Source organism: Dendrobates tinctorius, unplaced genomic scaffold (genome assembly GCF_039654945.1).
Source record: "Dendrobates tinctorius isolate UK_male_01 unplaced genomic scaffold, ASM3965494v1 ptg000029l, whole genome shotgun sequence".
NCBI classification, from domain to species: Eukaryota; Metazoa; Chordata; class Amphibia; order Anura; family Dendrobatidae; genus Dendrobates; species Dendrobates tinctorius.
Genome location: NW_027361697.1, coordinates 5047404 through 5068623, shown reverse-complemented (window position 1 = coordinate 5068623; position 21220 = coordinate 5047404). Strand labels below are relative to the sequence as shown.

The 21220-nt window shown below is 51.8% G+C and overlaps 1 protein-coding gene across 1 annotated transcript in view; it reads left to right on the top strand.

The window, feature by feature from the left end:
- The window catches only part of DHX9 (DExH-box helicase 9), a 111028-nt gene that overhangs the window by 49826 nt on the left and 39982 nt on the right, over positions 1-21220 (top strand). The window contains exons 7-8 of the mRNA XM_073571335.1: positions 5139-5185; positions 6518-6654. Of these exons, the coding sequence (XP_073427436.1) occupies positions 5139-5185; positions 6518-6654 (184 nt within the window). The remainder of the gene's footprint in view (positions 1-5138; positions 5186-6517; positions 6655-21220) is intronic.

The window sequence follows — 21220 nt, the reverse complement described above, 5'->3', positions numbered from 1 at the left end:
CTGTAGACGCTCCTGTTTCTAGGCTATCTAGCAACACGGTCCTTCCAATCTCAGGTGTGGCATCTCTGAGGGATTCTAACGACAGGATCATAGAATCTTTAGCAAAGTCAGCATTCGAAGCGGCTGCGACGGTGCTAAGTCCGGTTTTTGCTTCCACTTGGGTAGCAAAGGCCACAGCTACTTGGGCGGAGGATCTCCGCCAAGGCATTCTTGATGGAGCCCAGCCGGAGCGGCTGGCCTAGCTAGCCAACCAGATCTCCCATGCAGGTGAATATTTGGTCTCTGCCTCCTTAGATGCCGCGTCTTGCGCGGCTCAAGTGTCCAGCAACGTAGTTGCAATCCGGCGTACAATTTGGCTTAAGGCTTGGCAGGCGGATTTGTCATCAAAAAAGTCCCTTACCAATCTGCCTTTTCAGGGAGCGCGTCTCTTCGGATCCCAGCTAGACCAGATTATTAAAGACGCCACTGGGGGCACAAGCTCTCTTCTCCCTCAGTCCAAACCTCGTAGACCCCCCTCCAAGGCGTTAGTTTCGGCCCTTTCGGTCTTTCCGCCGCGTCGCGACGACAGAACTTTTTTTCCAACCAACAAAGGCCGCAAGCCTGCCAGGATAGGAAGGTCTCCTTTAGGCCCACTCCCTCCTGGCGATCTCACTCCTCCCAAGGCAGATCCTCCAGGTCGAGACCTGGACTGTCCGCATCGGCATGACTATCAACAAAGTCCCGAGGCGCCTCCCCAACTGGGAGGCCGACACCTTTTCTTCAGAAATGTCTGGCTCGCGTCGGTGGAAGACGCTTGGGTCAGGGAAGTTGTATCCTCAGGATACAAGATAGAGTTCGTTTCTCGGCCCCGGGATCGCTTCTTCGAGTCCCGACCTCCAAAAGACCCCACCTTAGTTCCGGGGTGATTGTGCCCATTCCCGAAACAGAACGTTTCACTGGGTTTTACTCAAACCTGTTTGTAGTGCCGAAAAAAGGCGGCACGGTTCGGTCCATTCTGGATCTCAAATTACTGAACAAAAGGGTCTGCCTGTGACATTTCAGGATGGAGTCCCTTAGTTCAGTAATCACTTCCATGGAAGTGCAGGAATTCATGTGCTCAATAGACATTTAAGATGCCTATCTGCATGTCCCCATCTTTCCCGGGTATCAGAAATTCCTGCGTTTCGCAATTCATCATGACCACTTCCAGTTTGTTGCCTTGCCGTTCGGTCTCGCCACCGCGCCCACAGTGTTTACAAAGATCATGGCGGTGTTGATGGCCCTGTTGAGGATCAGAGGTCTCATCCTCTTTCCGTACCTCGACGACATTCTAATCAAAGCTCCGTCCTTTCCCCAGGCTCTCGTTCTCGACACCCTGTCCAGATTCGGGTGGCTCGTCAACAAAAGGAAGTCCTGTCTTGTTCCGACACAACGTCTTGTGTTTCTAGGCTTATTGTTCGACACCCGTCGATCGAGGGTCTTTCTCCCCGAAGAGAAGATCTCTTCAACGGGATGTACGATTGCTGCAGAGCCCCCAGTTTCCATCTTTCCAGTCAGCCATTAGAGTCTTAGGAAAGATGGTGGCGACGGCCGGAGCGATTCCCTTTACTCAATTTCACTCGAGACCGCTTCAACAGGCCATCCTGTCTCAGTGGAATAGGTCTGTCATTTCCCTGGATCGTCCAATTCGCCTCTCGTCCAGGGTCAAACAGTCCCTCAATTGGTGGCTGACGTCACCGCTCATTTCCCTAGGCCGGTCATTCCTTCCGATTCACTGGCAGATTGTGACAACGGACGCCAGCCTTCTCGGCTGGGGTGCGATGTTTCGCAATCGGACTGTTCAGGGTCGGTGGTCGACACAAGAGACAACTCTGCCGATCAACGTCCTCGAGATACGGGCTATTTTTCTGTCTCTCATTCACTCGGAAAGGCTTCTCAGGGGTCTGCCGATCCGGATTCAGACACAGTGCCACAGCGGTGGCATACGTCAATCACCAAGGGGGGACACGGAGTCCCTCGGCACTAGCGGAGGTGTCCAAGATTCTCCACTGGGCAGAGGTATCAGTCCCAGTGATATCCGCTGTGCACATTCCCGGCGTGGACAACTGGGCCACCGATTTTCTCAGCCGCGAGGGTCTCGCGGCGGGAGAGTGGTCCTTACATCCTGACGTCTTCCATCAGCTTTGCCGTCGTTGGGGGACTCCGGACGTAGATCTGCTGGTGTCTCGCCTGAACAGGAAGGTCCTACAATTCGTCTCCAGGGCCCGAGAGCCTCTCGCAGTGGGCGCCGATGCTCTGACCATTCCCTGGTCTCAGTTCAAGCTCCCCTATCTGTTTCCTCCCCTTCCTCTTCTTTCCAAGCTGTTGAAGAAAATCAAGGTGGAAGGGATACCAGTCATTCTCATCGCTCCGGATCGGCCCAGAAGGTCTTGGTTCGCGGACATCGTCAACCTTCTCGCGGACGCCTCCTGGAAGCTTCCAGACAAAGCAGATTTGCTGTCTAATGGTCCAATCTGCCACCCCAATTCTCGGTTGCTCAATTTAGCGGCGTGGCTGTTGAAACTGTGGTTCTGAAACGGTCAGGTTTTTCGGATCGGGTTATTCACACCATGATCCGGGCTAGAAAGCGATAGTCTTCCAGAATTTATCGTATGTGGAAGGCCTATTTCATTTGGTGTAAGGCCAATGACGTTTCCGCCCATGGCCTTTTCACTCCCTTCTATCCTGGTGTTCCTCCAGGCAGGCCTAGACGTGGGCCTTGCCCTCAGCTCTTTAAAGGGTCAAGTCTCGGCGCTTTCCATTCTTCTCCAGAAGATGTTATCCTCCCGACCGCAGGTCAAGACTTTTCTTCAGGGGGTGGCTCATGCGGCACCTCCGTACCGCGCTCCCGTGGATCCATGGGATCTCAATCTGGTCCTGGAGGCTCTTCAAGGTTCACCCTTTGAACCTCTTAGGGAAGTTTCCCTATCCCTTCTCTCCTGGAAAGTAGCCTTTCTGGTGGCCATCACCTCCATCCGGCGCATGTCGGAATTGGCGGCCCTTTCTTGTGGCCCCCCTTCCTTGGTGCTCCACCAGGATAAGGTGGTCCTGCGGCCCCCGCCTTCCTTCCTTCCTTCCTTCCTAAGGAGGTGTCCACTTTCCACCTAAATGAGGACATTGTTCTTCCGTCCTTTTGTCCGGGTCCAATCCACCCTCTTGAGCGCACCTTGAACAAGCTAGACCTGGTCAGGGCGATGAAGGTCTACCTGGCTAGTACGGCTCCCTTGCGGAAGACACTCACTTTTCGTCATTCCAGATGGTGCGCGGAAAGGTCAGCTGGCCTCCAAGGCTGCTATTGCTCGCTGGATCAGATCGGCAATTTTGGAAGCCTACCGGGTGAAGCATCAAGTGCCCCCTCCTGGAATTAGAGCTCACTCTACCCGGGCAGTGGGTGCCTCCTGGGCGGTGCACCACAGAGCTTCCGCGCTGCAGCTTTGCAAAGCTGCAACCTGGTCTTCGATCCACACGTTTGCCAAATTTTACAAGGTCCACACCTACGCTTCGGCGGACGCCAGCCTAGGCAGAAGGATCTTGCAGGCGGCGGTGGTGAGTTCTCAGACCTAATGGAAGTTTGCTTCTCCCTCCCCAGGGACTGCTTTGGGACGTCCCATGGTTCCTGTGTCCCCCAATGAAGCAATAGAGAAAACAGGATTTTTGGTTGCTTACCGTAAAATCTGTTTCTCTGAGCCTTCATTGGGGGACACAGCACCCTTCCATGTTCTGCAACTCCTGTTCTTCTGTTTGTTGGTTACAGTTGAGTTGTCCTGTTTCACTCTATTTTGTTACTTCTCCTACTGCTTTCTCACTAACTGACGAAATTGGTGCCGGTCGGTGGGGTGTATACTGCGGAAGAGGAGCTAACCTTTTTCTGTGCATAGTGTCAGCCTCCTAGTGGCAGCCCCATGCACCCCATGGTTCCAGTGTCCCCCCCAATGAAGCCTCCGAGAAACAGATTTTACGGTAAGCAACCAAAAATCCTGTTATTCTCCTGATAGCAAGTTTTATCTTTTTATTGTTTAAAGGGTAGGAGAAGCTTGGAGGTTTTTTTTCATAAGGAAGAAAATGGTGAAAATAGAAACGTGGAATAAAAACTTATGAAAATCCATTTATAGATGGATAGGACAACTGCAAAATTTCTGCAACAAGGCTGAATAGGGCTTGAAGAAATCCATATCAACAGATGACTCTGTGAAGATATTCTAAGGATCTCTTTTGTAGAAATTGCCAAAATGAACAATGTTGTACATCTCTTGCAAAGTCCTAGAGAATCGCTCTCCTTCAGTCGCCTGCTCCTCCTTGGAAACCATGGATGATTAAAGCATGACGTGGTTCCAAATATGCTTCCCTTTACGTCCTCCGTCCCACCTCCAGGGCAGACCGCTCTCACAGTGCATGTGTGTTTCTCAGCCTGTCGTTGTAATAGAGCATTACAGGGAGCACCTCCATTACTCCCAGTAAAACTCGTACACCTCAAAATTGTCTGCACTAGTGCAATTTTATGAATTATAATCGATATAATCAGGGGTGAAATGGATTCAGTCATTTAAGTCCTGCAGTATTATTTTTTTTTTTTAACTTCCAGTTTAAAAATAATTCTTGGTTTACGTTCATTGCGTGATGTTTTCTGTTACTTGTAAACAGTTAAACATAACGGGCTCTGATTGTTGGGACCAAATCTGGTGACTACAGGAATCGGCTTTTTTGTCTTTAAAACATGGGCTAATACTTAGGCTGGACTAAGTAATCCCATGTGAAATAATGGCTGCTTGCTGATTCCTGGTGTCACTTTCTTCAGGTGAACAAAAGGCCGGCTGAGAAACACACAGGCGCTGTCCGCTAGGGAGCGATGCGCAGGTCAGTGATGCTGGGGTTGAAAGACTGGCTGGTCCTATGTAATGGCAGAAGTTGCGACTTACTACTTACATTGTGTTTTGCGTGAGCGCGCTGGCTACTCTGGTGATTTTATAAATGGCTAGAAAAGGTGGTAACTACTAACTATACTGTAATCTGCCACGTATGTGTGTATATGTGTTTGTTATAGGCCCAATATGGTGCCGTTTCCTGGGGGAATAGAGGGGTAATTTTTTCTTTGATGTTAAAACCTCTATCTGTTGTTGCAGGAGCTTTTTTGCTGAAATGCACTTGTATGTTAAGCAGCTCGGACGCAGTAAGTTTCCATCTACCTCCTCTCTGTCTATGACCGATATTATGCCTTTTTCATTCCTAATGTAATCACAATAATTGCCCAATAATCACAAAATCCCAATTAAGGGTAATATACCACCATTAATAATTATCACTTTATGGTAACCAAATAATGAAAAATTGGTACCACACAATGGTATAAAAGTTTTAAAACAACATCTTTATTAACACAATTAAAAAACACATGTATACAAAAAATAGAAAAAGGGACTAAAGTCCATGGGAAGTCTCCATCAGCAATCTGTCAGACATTTATGCACACCCAAGACTAAGTAGTATGAGGCAAAAAAGGGGGTTCAACACCAATCATTAAAGTGATGTTATATATGCTACTGTCTCTAACCAACATGTAAAAGCTAAACACTATAACAACCCCTCTATAAAATAACTCCAGAGTGGCACTAGCCGCAGGAAGGGTGGGCAGTGAATGGTTGGTTAATACCTTGCAATTTCAGCCGAGGACTATCCCTGGATGTCCCTTCTGCCCAGGGATATTCCTCAGCTGATATTGCAAGGTATTAACCATTCACTGCCCACCCTTCTCTGGAGCTATTTTATAGAGGGGTTGTTAGTGTTTAGCTTTTACATGTCTGTTAGAGACAGTAGCACATTAAAGTGATGTTATATGTGCTACTGTCTCTAACAGACATGTAAAAGCTAAACACTATAACAACCCCTCTATAAAATAGCTCCAGAGAAGGGTGGGCAGTGAATGGTTAATACCTTGCAATATCAGCTGAGGAATATCCCTGGGCAGAAGGGACATCCAGGGATAGTCCTCGGCTGAAATTGCAAGGTATTAACCAACCATTCACTGCCCACCTTTCCTGCGGCTAGTGCCACTCTGGAGTTATTTTATAGAGGGGTTGTTATAGTGTTTAGCTTTTACATGTCTGTTAGAGACAGTAGCACATATAACATCACTTAAATGATTGGGGTTGAACCCCTTTTTTTCCCCTCATACTACTTAGTCTTGGGTGTGCATAAGTGTCTATGACAGATTGCTGATTGAGACTTCCCATGGACTTTTATAGTCCCTTCTGTTTTTGTCTGACACCCTTTTTGTAAGCCTTTTCATTCCTGTAGTTTTTCAAAAGTTCTCTGTTGCCGTCTGCAGGTTTTTCTTTGGAACACACACACACACACACACACACACACACACACTTTTTTTTGGGTACAGGAAAATTGCACATAGTAAAAATTAACTCTGATCAAAGCCACTGATGAAAATCTGAAAAAAACACTGCCGACTGAATGAGGCTTAAGTAACTGCTTTATGTACTTTATCTTCCAGGCATAAACGCTCGAGAACATGGATCTAACAAAAGACTGGCTGCCCAGTCTTGTGCTCTGTCAGTTGTGCGGCAGTTGTATCACTTGGGTGTTATTGAAGCATACTCGGGACAAACCAAAAAGAAGGAGGGTGAATCAGTAAGTTTCCTGCAGTTAACCAACATCTGGGCATGTGTAAACCTGTTAGTCCACACGTCAAACATGGATGCACAAGCTTGGCATTAGACACCCCTGTAAATTTGTTGTGTATTACAGGTTTTTTTTTTTTTTTTTTACTCTTGTATTGTAGTGCGTAATTGCATGCGATTTTGCCGTAATGATGCCGAATTCCTTCAGCTTAGTAATTTAATTATCACAACAGGGTCTTTTCTTATGCAACAGATATTAAAGGGAATCTGTCACCAGGTTTTTGCTATGCAATCTGAGAAAAGCATGATGTAGGGGGTGAAGACCCTGACTCCAACGATGTGTTAATTACTGGTCTGCGTGCTGTGTTTTGATGCAGTCTGTTTTCTCTGCTGCAGATCTAGCAGTGCTCTGAATGCTGAGCTGTGTATAACCCCACCCACACCACTAAATAGCAATGTACATGGATAGCTGCCAGTCAGTGGAGGGGGTGGGGATATACAGCAGTAGAACAGGAGGCACTAGACACCTAGTTCTCTAGTGATCTGATACAATCCGTGTTTTATTGATACAGAAAAACACAGCCCAATAAGGGGGGGCATTCTATGTGTCTGGAGGAGAGAAGGTTTTTCCACCAACATAGAAGAGGATTCTTTACTGTTAGGGCAGTGAGAATCTGGAATACCTTGCCTGAGGAGGTGGTGATGACGAACTCAGTCGGGATTCAAGAGAGGCCTGGATGTCTTCCTGGAGCGTAGCAATATTGTACCTTACAGTTATTAGGTTCTTTAGAAGGACGTAGATCTGGGGATTTATACTGATGGAATATAGGCTGAAATGGATGTACAAATGTATTTTCTCCATCGCTTCATTGGGGGACACAGGAAGCATGGGTGTATTCTGCTACTAGGAGGCTGACACTATCCCCAAAAAAAGGTTCGCTCCTCCTCCGCAGTGTACACCCCACCGACTGGCACTATGATAATCAGTTTAGCTTAGTGTCAGTAGGAGGTGGACACAGGTCTTTCGTTACACCCATATCTACCTCAGTGTGTGTCGTTCCTTTTCAGGTTTCCAGAGGGATACAGTGTGAATAGTCACAACTGTACTCCCACAAAGACTGAGTATGGTGTGTACTGCCACCCTGTATCCTCATGTCTTCCCGTCAGAAGATATGAAAGTCGTAAATACATTTTAAAAAGATATTTCCCATGCGTCCCTTTCTTTCCTACAAGCAGGACCCTGGGCTGTGGTACATGGGTATATCAGGGGAAATCACGGGTGCCTTACAACATAGGGGTCCAGGGCCTTTATCTTAGAATGTCTTTTGCGGACCGCCGTCCCCTTGGTCTCTGCAGTTCCCCTGCTCCCGACACGTTCAAACTGGGCTACCTGTTTTGTGAGGTCTCCCAGCTTGGGGGTAATCGCTGTGGTAGTTCCAATGCCTTTTGGTACCTCTGCGCTGCCCCACATTCCCCGGTGGGCGCCGGGTTTAATCTAGGCCCCGACTTCAATTTTGGCCTTGTCCTGCGTCATGACTCCGCCCCCCCATCTTCACTGTTCGGGTCTGCTCATCATATCTAATTCTAAGTCACATCGCTCTCGTCCTCCATATTCCTCCTCTTCCTCGTCTTCTAATTTAGTCAGACACTTTGCATGTTCGTCTTGTAAATGCAAACTTCTCTCAGGTCAGTCCTCTCCCCTCTGTCAGGCCTGCTGCAACCCCACTGTGTCCCCCGACCAGGAGCCCCCTTCTGACCCACGTGAGAGCGAGTGCCCTATCCCAGGGTGGGCTTTCTCTTTGCCACGATCTGTGGCGGACCTCACCAGGGTGTCTCAGACCCTGATGCCAGTACTTGATAAGTTGCCTCTGCAGACTTCCTCAGTAACCAGCAGGTCACAGGAAGCTCCGTCCGAGCCTGCCAACATAGGCCGCAAAAGATCCAGACAGGAGCACCGGTCTCGGTCCTCTTCCCGTTCCATCTCGCCCCACGGTCCATCCCATCAGCTCTCTTCTTCCCGGTCCTCCTCTCCTGAGTCAGTTTAGGCGTTCTTGGATGCACCTGAGGATGTTTTGGAGCTGGATTCGGACCAAATAGGTAACATGAGGGGTATGGTTCAGAGCCTCATTGGGACGATCAACCGGAACTTTGGCATCAAAGACTCCCCTGCTTAACCCGCATATCAGGCGGTTTCGTTCAGACGGTCCAAACCACCTTCCAAGGTCTTCGCTCCTCATTTGGACTTCGAGAAGCTTCTGGCCATGGAAAGAGAAAATCCGACCAGACGCTTTCAAAGAGGAAGGCGCTTTGGCGTGTTATATCCTTTTTCTCTGGAGCTCACTGCCAACTGGACAGCTTCTCCCTCCGTGGACCTGCCAGTTTCTAGGTTGTGTGCCAACACAGTCCTCCCTATTTCTGGTGGAGCATCTCTAAGGGATTCTAATAACAGAATTATAAAATCCCTTTCGAAGTCAGCCTTCAAAGCGGCCGTGTCTGCGCTAGGTCCGGCCTTTGCTTCCACTTGGGTTTCAAAGGCCATAGTCAAATGGGCTAAGGATCTCTGCCAAGGCATTCTGGTTGGGGCCCAACCAGAACAGCTGGCAGAGCTCACCAACCATATTTATCATGCAGGCGAGTATTTGGTCTCTGCCTCCTTGGATGCCACGTCTTGCGCAGCTCTGGCTTCCAGCAATGTCTTTGCCATTCAGCGTACAGTTTGGCTTAAGGCCTGGCAGGCGGACTTGTCATCAAAAAAGTCCCTTACCAGCCAGCCTTTTCAGGCATCGCGTCTTTTCGGTGCCAGGCTGCACCAGATTATTAAAGATGCCACTGGGGGCACAAGCTCTCTTCTTTCCCAGTCCAAATCCCGTCGGCTTCCTCCGAAGCGGCAGTTTCGGTCTTTTCGGCCCTTTTGTCGTTTCGCGTCGACAGAGACCCCTTCCCACCAGCAGAGGCCACAAGCGCGCCAAGATAGGAAGAAAGTTTCCTTTAGGCCCACCCCTTCCTGGCGCTCTCCCATGGTAGATACACCAGGTCCAGACCTGGAAGGTCTACCTCTGCATGACTGTCAACGATACCCCAGCGCATCTCCGCAGTTGGGCGGCCGTCTCCTTTCCTTCAGAGCGTTTGGCTCGCCTCGGTGGAGGACGCTTGGGTCAGGGAAGTTGTATTCTCTGGATACATAATAGAATTTGTTTCTTTGCCCTGGGATTGATTCTTTGAATCCCAACCTCCAAGAGACCCTGCTTTGGTCCTGGGTTTCTTTGCATCCATCGACTCCCTCAGTTCGAGGGTGATCGTTTCCATACCAGAAACAGAACGTTTCACAGGTTTCTACTCAAACCTGTTTGTGGTGCCGAAAAAGGACAGTTTGGTTCGACCCATTCTGGATCTCAAGTTACTGAACAAAAGGGTCCGCCTGTGACATTTCAGGATTGAGTCCCTTCGTACAGTAATCGCTTCCATGGAGGCGCAGGAATTCAGGTGCTCAATAGACAGGATGCCTATCTGCATGTCCCTATATTCCTAGGACATCAAAAATTCCTGCGTTTTTGCGGTAGATCAGGAGCATTATCAGTTTGTCGCCCTGCCGTTCGGTCTCGCCACCGCTCCCAGGGTTTTCACAAAAATCATGGCAGCGTTAATGGCCATCTTGAGGATCAGAGTCTAGTGCTCTTTCCGTACCTCGACGACATCCTCATCAAAGCTCCGTCTTTTTCCCAGGCTCACGAAAGTCTGACCATCGTCCTCGACACCCTGTCCCGATTCGGGTGGCTCATCAACAGGAAGAAGTCCTTACTTGTTTCCGACACAACGCCTCGTGTTTCTAGACATGTTGTTTAACACCTATCGGACAGGGGTCTTTCTCCCTGAAGAAAAAAGAATAATTCTACGGTGGGAAGTTTGCTTGCTTCAGGGCCCTCGGCTTACATCCTTCCGATCAGCCATGAAGGTCCTAGGGAGGATGGTGGCAACGTCGGAGGCAATCCCCTTCGTGCAATTCCACTCAAGACCGCGTCAGCAGGCCATCCTTTCGCAGTGGAACAGGTCTGTCTCTTTTCTGGATCGGCCAATTCGGCTCTCGTTCCGGTCCAAACAGTCCCTCAATTGGTGGCTGACATCACCTCTCCTCTCCCAGGGCCGGTCCTTCCTTCCCGTCCACTGGCAGGTTGTGACGACGGATGCCAGCCTTCTCAGCTGGGGTGCGGTTTTTCGCCATCTGACCGTCAAGGGATGTTGGTACAAGAGTCTGCTCTGCCGATCAACGTCCTCGAGATACGGGCAATCTTTCTGTCCCTCCTCCACTGGGAAAGGCTTCTCGGTGGTCTGCCAATTCAAATTAAGACGGACAATGCCACAGCGGTGTCATACGTCAACCACCAGGGAGGGACTCGGAGGTCCTTGGTGTTGGCCGAGGTTTCCAAAATCCTCCTTTGGCAGAGGTGACAGTTCCAGTGATATCCGCACATTCCCGGCATGGACAACTGGGCCTCCGACTTTCTCAGCCGCGAGGTCCCTGCAGCAGGGGGAATGGTCCCTGCAGCAGGGGGTCTTCCATCAAATTTGCCTTCGTTGGGGGACCCCGGATGTGGATCTTATGGCGTCCTGTCTGAACAGGAAAGTTCCATGGTTTTGTTTCCAGGGCCCGCAAACCTCCCGCGGTGGGCGCTGATGCTCTGAGCATTCCTTGGTCACAGTTCGTGCTCCCATATCTGTTCCCTCTCTTTCTTCCCAAGCTGTTGAAGATGATTAAGGCAGAAGGGGTGCCAGTCATTCTCATTGCACCGGATTGGCCCAGAAGGTCTTGGTTCGCGGACATCGTCAACCTTCTCGTGTATGCTCCCTGGAGGCTCCCAGACAGATGCGATCTGCCACCCGAATTCTCAGTCGCTCAATTTGACGGCGTGGCTGTTGAAACCGCGGTTCTGAAAGCGTCAGGTCTTTCAGATCGGGGGTAATTCACACCATGATCAGGGCTAGGAAGCCACCGTTTTCCAGGATCTGCTATCAGCTGGTGCGAGTCCAATCACACCCCGCCTATGTCCTTTTCTCTCCCTTCTATTTTGGCATTTCTCCAGGCAGGCTTGGACAAAGGTCTTGCCCTTAGTTCTCTAAAGGGTCAAGTACCAGCGCTTACCATTCTTTTCCAGAAGACGTTATCCTCCTGACTGCAGGTCAAGACCTTCAGGGTGTAGCGCATGCAGCAACTCTGTATCGGGCCACCGTGGAAACCTGGGATCTCAATCTAGTCCTAGAGACCCTAAAAGGTTCTCCCTTTGAGCCTCTTTTTTGTGTCCCGGAAGGTGGCCTTTCTCGTGGCAATCACCTCCATCCGGCGTGTCTTGGAGTTGGCGACACTTTCTTGTCGATCTCCCTTCTTGGTTCTTCACCAGGACAAGGTGGTCCTGCGGCCTCCGCCTTCCTTCCTCCCCAAGGTGGTGTCCGCCTTCCACCAAAATGAGGACATTGTTCTACCTTTTTGTCCTGCTCTGACTCATCCGATGGAGCGTTCCATGAGCAAGCTAGACCTGGTCAGGGCGGTGGGAGTCTACCTGGCGAGAACTGCTTCTTTTCGGAAGACGGACGGGACTCTTTTTGTCATTCCAGATGGTGCGTGAAGAGGCCTGCCGGCCTCCAAGGTGATTATTGCTCGCTGGATCAAACAGCAATTTTGGAGGCTTACCGGGTCAAGAACAGAGTGCCCCCTCCTGGGATTAGGGCTCACTCTACCCGGGCTTTGGGCGCATCCTGGGCAGTGCACCACAGGGCTTTGGCACTGCAGCTTTGCAAAGCGGCAACATGGTCTTCAGTCGCCAAATTTTACAGGGTCCATACTTGCACTTCGGCGGACGCCAACCTAGGCAGAAGGATCTTGCAGGCGGCTGTGGTGAGTTCTACGACCTAATGGAAGTTTGCCTGTTTCTCAGCGCCTTCATTGGGGGACACCGCACCCTCCCATGTTGATCTGTTCCTTTGTTTTGTGTTCTATGGTTAACAGTTAAGATGTCTGTTTTTGTGTTCTTTCAATCTTGTTTCTCCTACTGCTTACTCTGTCGCCTTATTGGGGGACACAGAACCGTGGGTGTTATGCTGCTGTCCACTAGGAGGCGACACTATGCATAATCTGAAAAAGATTAACTTTGGCTCCTCCTCTGCAGTATACACCCCTGGACGGCGTCAGCCTTCTTCAGGATGAAGACCCCCTGACGGTGACAGACGCACCCTCCCTAATCCCCCGCAGGGGGCATTAGGTTGAGACGCCGCAGGTAGGGTCGGAGTACAGACAGCATTCTGCACCAGGGACGCCAGCCCAGCTGTGGGATCCTGCTGGGGCCGGGGGAGGGTGCAGGCAGACGTGGCACAGCAGAGACAGGGCTTTCTGCGCCCCTGCCTCTGCAGCAGCAGTGGCTCCATGGCGCTCCAGGGACCCCCCACACAGGAACCGCTAGCACTGCTGCCCCCACCGCTAGCCAGTCGCCCATTCTGGGGGGGTCCGGTGCAAATCCGACCCCCTCCCGGACTACCGCGCCGCTCTGGAGCCCTCCTGGGCATCAGGCCTCTAATTTAGACCGTTGCTTCGGCCTAGCCGAAGCCGCCGCCCCCCCGGATGACGAAAATGACACTGCAGTGTCATAGAAGGGGCGGATCGAGGCAGGAAGGGCGCGCTTTTACATGGCCCAGCGCGCCCTTTTCCAGCTCTCCGCCCCCTTCCCTCTCCGGTGGCCATCTTGCTGCACCTGGAGGAAGGCAGCACAGAGTCTCCGGGGGGCACAGGACATGGGGCTTATCAGCGCTGGACCTAAGGGGAGCACCGGTGGGGTAAGATCACAGCTGGGTCCTTGGTACTCAGCTGTGAATTCCTATAACCTATAGCGCTCTCCTACTCCTTTTTCCTCTGCGTAGATACCCCTGTAGGGTCTCTATTAATCAGCCTAGGTACTATGTCGGGCTCAAAGAAAAGAACCAGGCAAGACTGCTTTTATGCAGTCTGCACAGCCTGCAAGGCCACTCTCCCCTGCGGCAGCACGTATCCGCACGGCCGGGACTGTACCCAAAAAACCGGAGCAGAACCCCAAGAAGTCCCTACCAACGCTTCTGCGACCGCTACTGCGCCGGAATGGGCAACTCAGATGTCGCAGTCTATGACACAGTCTATAGATAACCTGACCTCCACATTACTGCAGGCTCTGCAGGGTCATGTCTCGGCTATGAACGTTACCCAGCAAAGGGACGTCCGGTCTCATGATCAGGGCGCTTCCGACAGTTCGAGGCGTAAGCGGACCCACAGGTCGCGTTCAGCTGTGTCCTCACATAGCAATAGGTCTTCCCCCTCCTGGGAAAGACACAGTGGCCTCAGGTCACCGAGGCCGTCCCCTGATAGAGAAGGACAATGCGGATCTCCACAATGATCCCAGACTACGGGAAACCTCCGCTCTAGTTCGCCCGCTAGGGAGCTCCTTAGCGATGCGCAGGACTCAGAGGGCATATGTGACTCCAATTCAGATAACGAAACAGAGAACGCTTTGCTCCCTTGTCCCCCTAGCAATACTGCGATAGTTGAGGATATCGTCTCTTCCATCCTTCGGGTGCTGGACATTTCAGATCCAACCCCGGAAGCACCAGAACACAACATTTCCTTTGAAAGTGTTCAAAAACCATCGAAGGTCTTCCCTAATCACCCGTAATTTAAAAAAATCCTTTCTAAGCATTTTTCGCAGCCTGAGAAAAAATTCGCCAATCGCAAGTATTTGGAAGCAAAATACCCCTTTCCACAGAAAGACACCAAGGATTGGACAGATCCGCCTGAAGTGGACCCTCCAGTCTCTAGGCTGGCAGCACAAACGCTTCTCTCGCTGCCGGACAATCAACCCTCAAGGACACGGCAGACAGACAAGTCGAACGCATGGCTTGTTCAATCTTTGAAGCCGCAGGTGCCTCTTTGGCTCCCGCATTTGCTTCAGTCTGGGCAGCCAAGGCCATCATGGCTTGGGCTGCTCTATTGCAAAAGGGCCTTCAAGCTTCAAATCCTCAGATGGCGGACCAGGCGGTGCAAATTGCAGTGGTGGCAGATTACATGGTCCTTGCAGCGTTGGACTCTGCAAGAGGAATAGCGGGAATAGCATCAAACGCCATTACAATCCGGCGTATTCTCTGGCTAAGAGAATGGAAAGCGGATGCGGCCTCAAAAAAGTCCCTAACAAATCTCCCGTACTTCAGTGGCCGTCTTTTTGGTGAAAAGCTGGATACAATGATATCCAATGCTACCGGGGGCAAAAGTACTTCCCTCCCTCAACTAAGACCAAAACGCACGTTTAAAAGGCGTAATCAATCTCGTTTCCGATCCTTTCGGAATTCTTCGGGCTGGTCCGTCTCACGCCCAGCACAAAACCGTAATCGTTCCCCCCGCAGGGACAACACACGTGCGGCACAGAGGCCGGACAGGAACTGGCAATCAAAGGCAAGCCAGGCAAAACCTAAAGGAGGAAAACCTCAGACTTTTCCCTCGTCCTGACTCATGCCCTCTCGAAGACACCCCACTTGTTGGCGGACGACTGCTACTCTTTCAGCAGGTCTGGCTGCCTATTACAGAAGACAAGTGGGTCAAGGAAATAGTGTCTTCAGGATACAAAATCGAGTTTACTACCAGCCCACCGCACAGGTTTTTTCCATCTGTCCCTCCAAAATCCCCGCTCAAAGCTCAGGCCTTCCGTCAAGCGGTTTCTTCCCTCCTGCGAGCAGGAGTCATAGTGCCAGTCCCAGCAGAAGAGCGCTTCCGAGGGTTCTACTCCAACCTGTTCGTGGTGCCCAAGAAGGGAGGCAGCGTCCGACCCATACTAGACCTCAAGCAACTCAACAAGTACGTTCGAGTTCGTCACTTCCGCATGGAATCCCTCCCGTCAATCGTTGCGTCTATGGAAAAAGGAGAATATCTTGCCTCCATAGACATACAGGACGCATACCTGCATATACCGATTGCTCCCGCCCATCAGAGGTTTCTCAGATTCGCAATCAACCAAGACCATTATCAGCTTGTGGCCCTCCCGTTCGGTCTGGCCACGGCCCCCAGAACATTTACAAAGGTCATGGCAGCTACCATGGATGTTCTGCACTCCAGAGGCATAGTAGTCGTTCCATACCTGGACGACCTTCTCATCAAGGCCCCCACCCTCAAGGACTGCGAGGTCAACGTCTCGATCACGATCGACACTCTGACGTGCCTGGGATGGTTAGTCAATTTACGGAAGTCCTCGACTACCCCGAGTCAGTCTCTGACCTTCCTGGGGATGCTATTCGACACCTCCAAGGGTCTGGTGATCCTCCCCAGGGACAAGGCACTGGCTCTCCGTCTGGGAGTTCACACACTCCTCCGCAAGTCCCCCAGATCTCTCCGGTATGCCATGAGAGAACTTGGCAGGATGGCAGCAGCAATGGAGGCGGTACCATTTGCCCAGTTTCACCTCAGACCCCTTCAACTGGCCATCCTCAAGTCCTGGGACAGGAATCCGTTCTCCCTCGACAGGGAGTTCCGGTTATCAGCAAACACCAGGAGGTCCCTGCACTGGTGGCTCAAGCCAACCTCGCTTGCAAGGGGAAAATCCTTTCTCTCTGGTCAATGGAAGGTTTTGACCACCGACGCAAGCCTTATGGGTTGGGGCGCGGTGCACCTACATCACAGAGCGCAAGGCAGGTGGTCACCAAGGGAATCGACCATGCCCATCAACATCCTGGAAATTTGGGCCAGCTTCCTGGCGTTGCAAGCCTTCCATCACTTGCTGGCAGACTTTCATATCAGAGTACAGTCGGACAATGCCACGGCAGTGGTATACGTGAACCATCAAGGCGGCACCCGCAGCATCCAGGCGATGACCGAAGTAACGCGTATCCTACAGTGGGCGGAGGATGCAAGGTCGGTACTCTCCGCGGTCCACATTCCGGGCGTGGACAACTGGGAAGCCGACTATCTCAGCCGACAAGGAATGGACTCTGGGGAATGGTCTCTCCATCCCGAAGTCTTCGGTCAGATCTGTCATCGTTGGGGGACCCCGGACGTGGATCTGATGGCATCCCATCTCAATGCCAAGGTTCCCAATTTCATGGCCAGGACGCGCGATTCGCGATCGCTCGGAGCAGATGCCCTGGTTCAGGACTGGACCCAGTTCCAGCTTCTGTACATTTTTCCACCCCTCCCCCTGATCTCCAGAGTCCTGAGGAAGATCAAACAAGAGGGTGTTCCCACCATTCTGATCGCTCCAGACTGGCCCAGGCGTACATGGTACTCCGACGTCGTGCAACTCGCAGCAGACGCTCCCTGGCGTCTCCCCACACGTCCCGACCTCCTGTCACAAGGCCCGTTCTTCCACCAGAACTCAGGGGCTCTCAATTTGACGGCGTGGCCATTGAGACCTGGGTTTTGACCCAAGCAGGTTTTTCACCGGACGTTGTTAAAACCATGATCAGGGCTCGAAAGCCAACTTCAGCCAGGATTTACTATCGTACCTGGAAGGTTTTTCTTCACATGGTGCGACTCTCGTGGGCAGATTCCACTTCCCTATTCTCTTCCAAAGGCCCTCGGGTCCCTTCAGTCAGGCCAGGACGCCGGGCTATCCCTGGGCTCGCTGAAGAGCCAGGTGTCAGCGCTTTCAGTGCTCTTTCAGAGGCGTATTGCTAACAAGCCGCAAGTGTAGACTTTTCTCCAAGGGGTTTCCCGATTGGTTCCCCCCTACAAATGTCCGTTGGAGACGTGGGACCTCAACCTGGTCTTGACAGCACTACAGTCACCTCCTTTTGAACCCCTTAGGGTGGTCTCACTCCGCTTTCTATCGCAGAAAGTGGTTTTCCTGGTGGCAATCACCTCGCTACGCAGGGTGTCTGAACTTTCAGCTCTTTCCTGCAGACAACCCTTCCTGGTTTTTCATCAGGACAAGGTGGTTCTCCGTACAGTACCATCCTTCCTTCCGAAGGTCGTGTCCAGCTTCCACCTCAATGAGGAAATATCACTACCGTCTCTTTGCCCGGCTCCCGTTCATAGGGTAGAGAAGGCTCTGCATACGCTTGACCTTGTCAGGGCATTGAGTGTTTACGTGTCTAGGACTGCTCCTTTCCGGAAGTCTGATTCACTTTTCCTTCTTCCAGAAGGCGTTCGCAAGAGCCTACCGGCTTCCAAAGCCACCCTTGCTAGGTGGATCAAGTCCACCATTCAAGAGGCTTACCGCCTCAACAATTCTCCTCTTCCGGCCGGTATCACGGCACACTCTACGCGGGCGGTAGGGGCCTCTTGGGCCATTCGGCATCAAGCCCTCAGCACATCAAGTGTGTAAGGCAGCCACTTGGACTAGCCTGCACACATTTACAAAACACTACAGAGTGCATACCCAGTCCTCAGCGGATGCGAGCCTGGGTAGACGGGTCCTGCAGGCGGCAGTACTCCAAGTCTAGGGGACTGTCAGCACAATATTCGTCCACTGCTTCCCACCCAGGGACTGCTTTAGGACGTCCCACGGTTCTGTGTCCCCCAATAAGGCGACAGAGTAAAGGAGATTTTTGTGTACTCACAGTAAAATCTCTTTCTCTTAGCCTTTAATTGGGGGACACAGCTCCCACCCTGTAGCCCTTGCGGGCCGTTGTTACGGTTGGGTTCTCATATTGTTGTTTGAGCCTGTTTATAGTAGCCTTTTTTTTTTACAGGCATGGTTATGTTTCTGGTATATTCCTCCTAATGCTTTTGCACAAAACTGGAGAAGGCTGACGCCGTCCAGGGGTGTATACTGCAGAGGAGGAGCCAAAGTTAATCTTTTTCAGATTATGCATAGTGTCGCCTCCTAGTGGACAGCAGCATAACACCCACGGTTCTGTGTCCCCCAATTAAAGGCTAAGAGAAAGAGATTTTACGGTGAGTACACAAAAATCTCCTTTTCTCACTAACTGATTATCATAATGCCAGTCGGTGGGGTGTACACTGCGGAGGAGGAGCTAACCTTTTTTTGTGTGCATAGTGTCAGCCTCCTAGTAGCAGCAGCATTCACCCATGGTTCCTGTGTCCCCCAATGAAGGCTCAGAGAAACAGATTTTACGGTAAGCAACAAAAAATCCTGTTTTTCTCTATCGCTTCATTGGGGGACACAGGTAACCATGGGGTGTTTGCTACTGTCGCTAGGAGGCTGACACTATGCAAATAAAGCAAAAATTGGCTCCTCCTCCATAGCAAACACCCACTGACAGGCAGGAAGTACCTCAGTGCAGTGTGCAGATCTGCAGTGTTTTTTCTTTCACAGGTTTCTGTGTGAACTTATTAATCATTTTCGCTTTGTTTTTCAGATACAGCTCGTCCGGGTAACAGGGTGCAGATTGCTCACCCTGTTTTCCCACATTTAAGCGACCGAGAGAGCAATGTGGTGTCACCCACGTCGCCCACACTCTGACCCGCTGGCAGGACTTGTCCCCTGTCCCCTTTTTGGGGTGTTTCAGGGTGACTATCGGTGGCCAGTCCTTGCCTTATCCCCTCCTCACCCCTCTCCTCGGAGAGGTCTGAAAGGAAGACGGTGGTGGCCTTCCCCCTTTTTAATAAGGGGTCGATACCGTCTTCTGCACAGTCCGGAGACGGTGCAGGAAGGAGGATCTTCATTTCCAGGCCCCTCTCACTTCTGAGGGCTCCTGATGCAATCCTCATCTATCAAGAGGAGCCGGATTCAAGCATGTGGTAAGCCAGCGGGTCCCCCGTTTACCAGTGTATAGGTCCCCGCTGTAGACAGCCTCCTTCCTCCCGGGTCCACAGGTTAAATTTTCGTTTTGTAGGCTTTCTTCTTCCCTTTGGCCATTTTAAGTCAGGGGCACGCCCCCCTCTCTGGCATGCCTTTATTGACCAGACATGCCCCCCGGTTGGCATGTTTAGTTTCCCTAGCCATCTTCTATGCCGGACGCCCCTTGGCGTGCCATCCTATTATCTCGCTCTTTTCCTCCGACGGGCACCCCCCCCCCCTCTTCTGTGCGTCATCCCCGGCGCCGGCAATTGGGCCGTTTGCAGGTCGCACACGCCTCCTCCGCTTGTCAGCCTATCAGGCCGCAGCTTCATCTTTCGCGCTCTTTCGTGCCTGAGGGGAGGCGGCGCTGGGTTAGATAATCCTGGCTACGTCCAGGACACGCCTCCCAGCGCAGCTCTGGCTGGATCACGCCCGCCGCTCCGCAGCATGGCGCTGTACCTGTCTCTCCCTGGCAGGTCCGGTCACTACTGGCGCCCCTGCTGTGTAAGCCATTAGGAGGGGCTCTTTTCTTTGGTTTTCGCCGGCCGGCACATTAGCCTGAGATGGCACGGCCTATCTGGTTCCTTCTGCTAATTGAGCCCCCGGCTTTGGGCCTTCTCTCCCGGTCTCCACATAACCACGCTCTCATGCCAGCCTCAAGCCAGTCAGTGTCCCTCGGCCAATCAGTGCGCTCCCTGAGCATTACCAAGCCAATCGGCGTGCGCCTTGGGCTTAGCTACGCCCCCTCCCGTTGGCCACGTTGTTTTGTTTAGTCAGTGAGTGTGCCTCTCTAGCCCTCTCTCCCTGTCACCCGAGACTCGACCCAAGTATAGCGTCTCAAGGCCTGCAAGTTTGGCATCATGCACTATCTGTGGATTTGTGCACTGTCTGTCACCATCTGCCGCAGGACCCAGAGGGCACAGCAGGCAGTGTGTCTCTATCTGTAGCAGCGGACGAAGATTTGTGCATCTCCAGCGGTCTTGGCAGGCATCCATCTCTATCCGGCACCATATCTGGGAGACACTGCAGTCTTGGCAGCGACAGCGCCATCTCTGGTTCAGGTAGGACCAGCCCAGGCTGGTTGCCTTTTTGTCTACCTTATAGGGACTTATCTATCCCCGGCAGCAGTCTTGGTCTCTCCTTTTGGCCACCATATGTATAACAGCAGTAGCCTTCTGACCAGTCTGCATTTTTTATGCCCATACTGCAGCTTTTCCACCGTGTCTGCCCTATAGCTTGGGCTGCTGCCATGTCTCAGTCATTATCTGACCTGACAGAGGTTTCATAGTCCACGACCCAGGTCCTGGGGCGCCTTTTGCATCAGTCTACTGCCACCAGTGCTCCGAACACCTTTTATGGTGTTTCACACGCACCTGTCTTCGATGTCCACAAGGACATATCTGGTATGGAACAAGGGAAGCGAGACCAGGTCCCCCGGCATCTGCCTGGAGGCCGGCACTCCCCTCCCTTCGGAGTGGGCTGTTGCCATATCCCAGCCGGACAGAAGATTCAATTTTCGGGATGAAAGCACTCCCCTCCCTCCGGAGTGGGCTGTTGCCAGGTCTCAGTCTCGTACCTGACTAGAAAATTCACAATCCCTGGTACAGGTCCTGGAATGTATGCCGCATCTGTCTGCCGCCACCAGTGCCCGAACACCTCCCATGGTGATTCGCATGCACCTGACCACGACCTTCACAGGGACAGATCAGTAGAAGGAATTAGGAAGCGGACTCTGTCTAGCTCCTCATCCAGTTCACCGGACCCCTCTGCGGCATCCAGAATGCCCCTCTTTACCCGTTCCCCCTCCTCGGAGATGGACGTCAGGTCGGACGTAGCTTT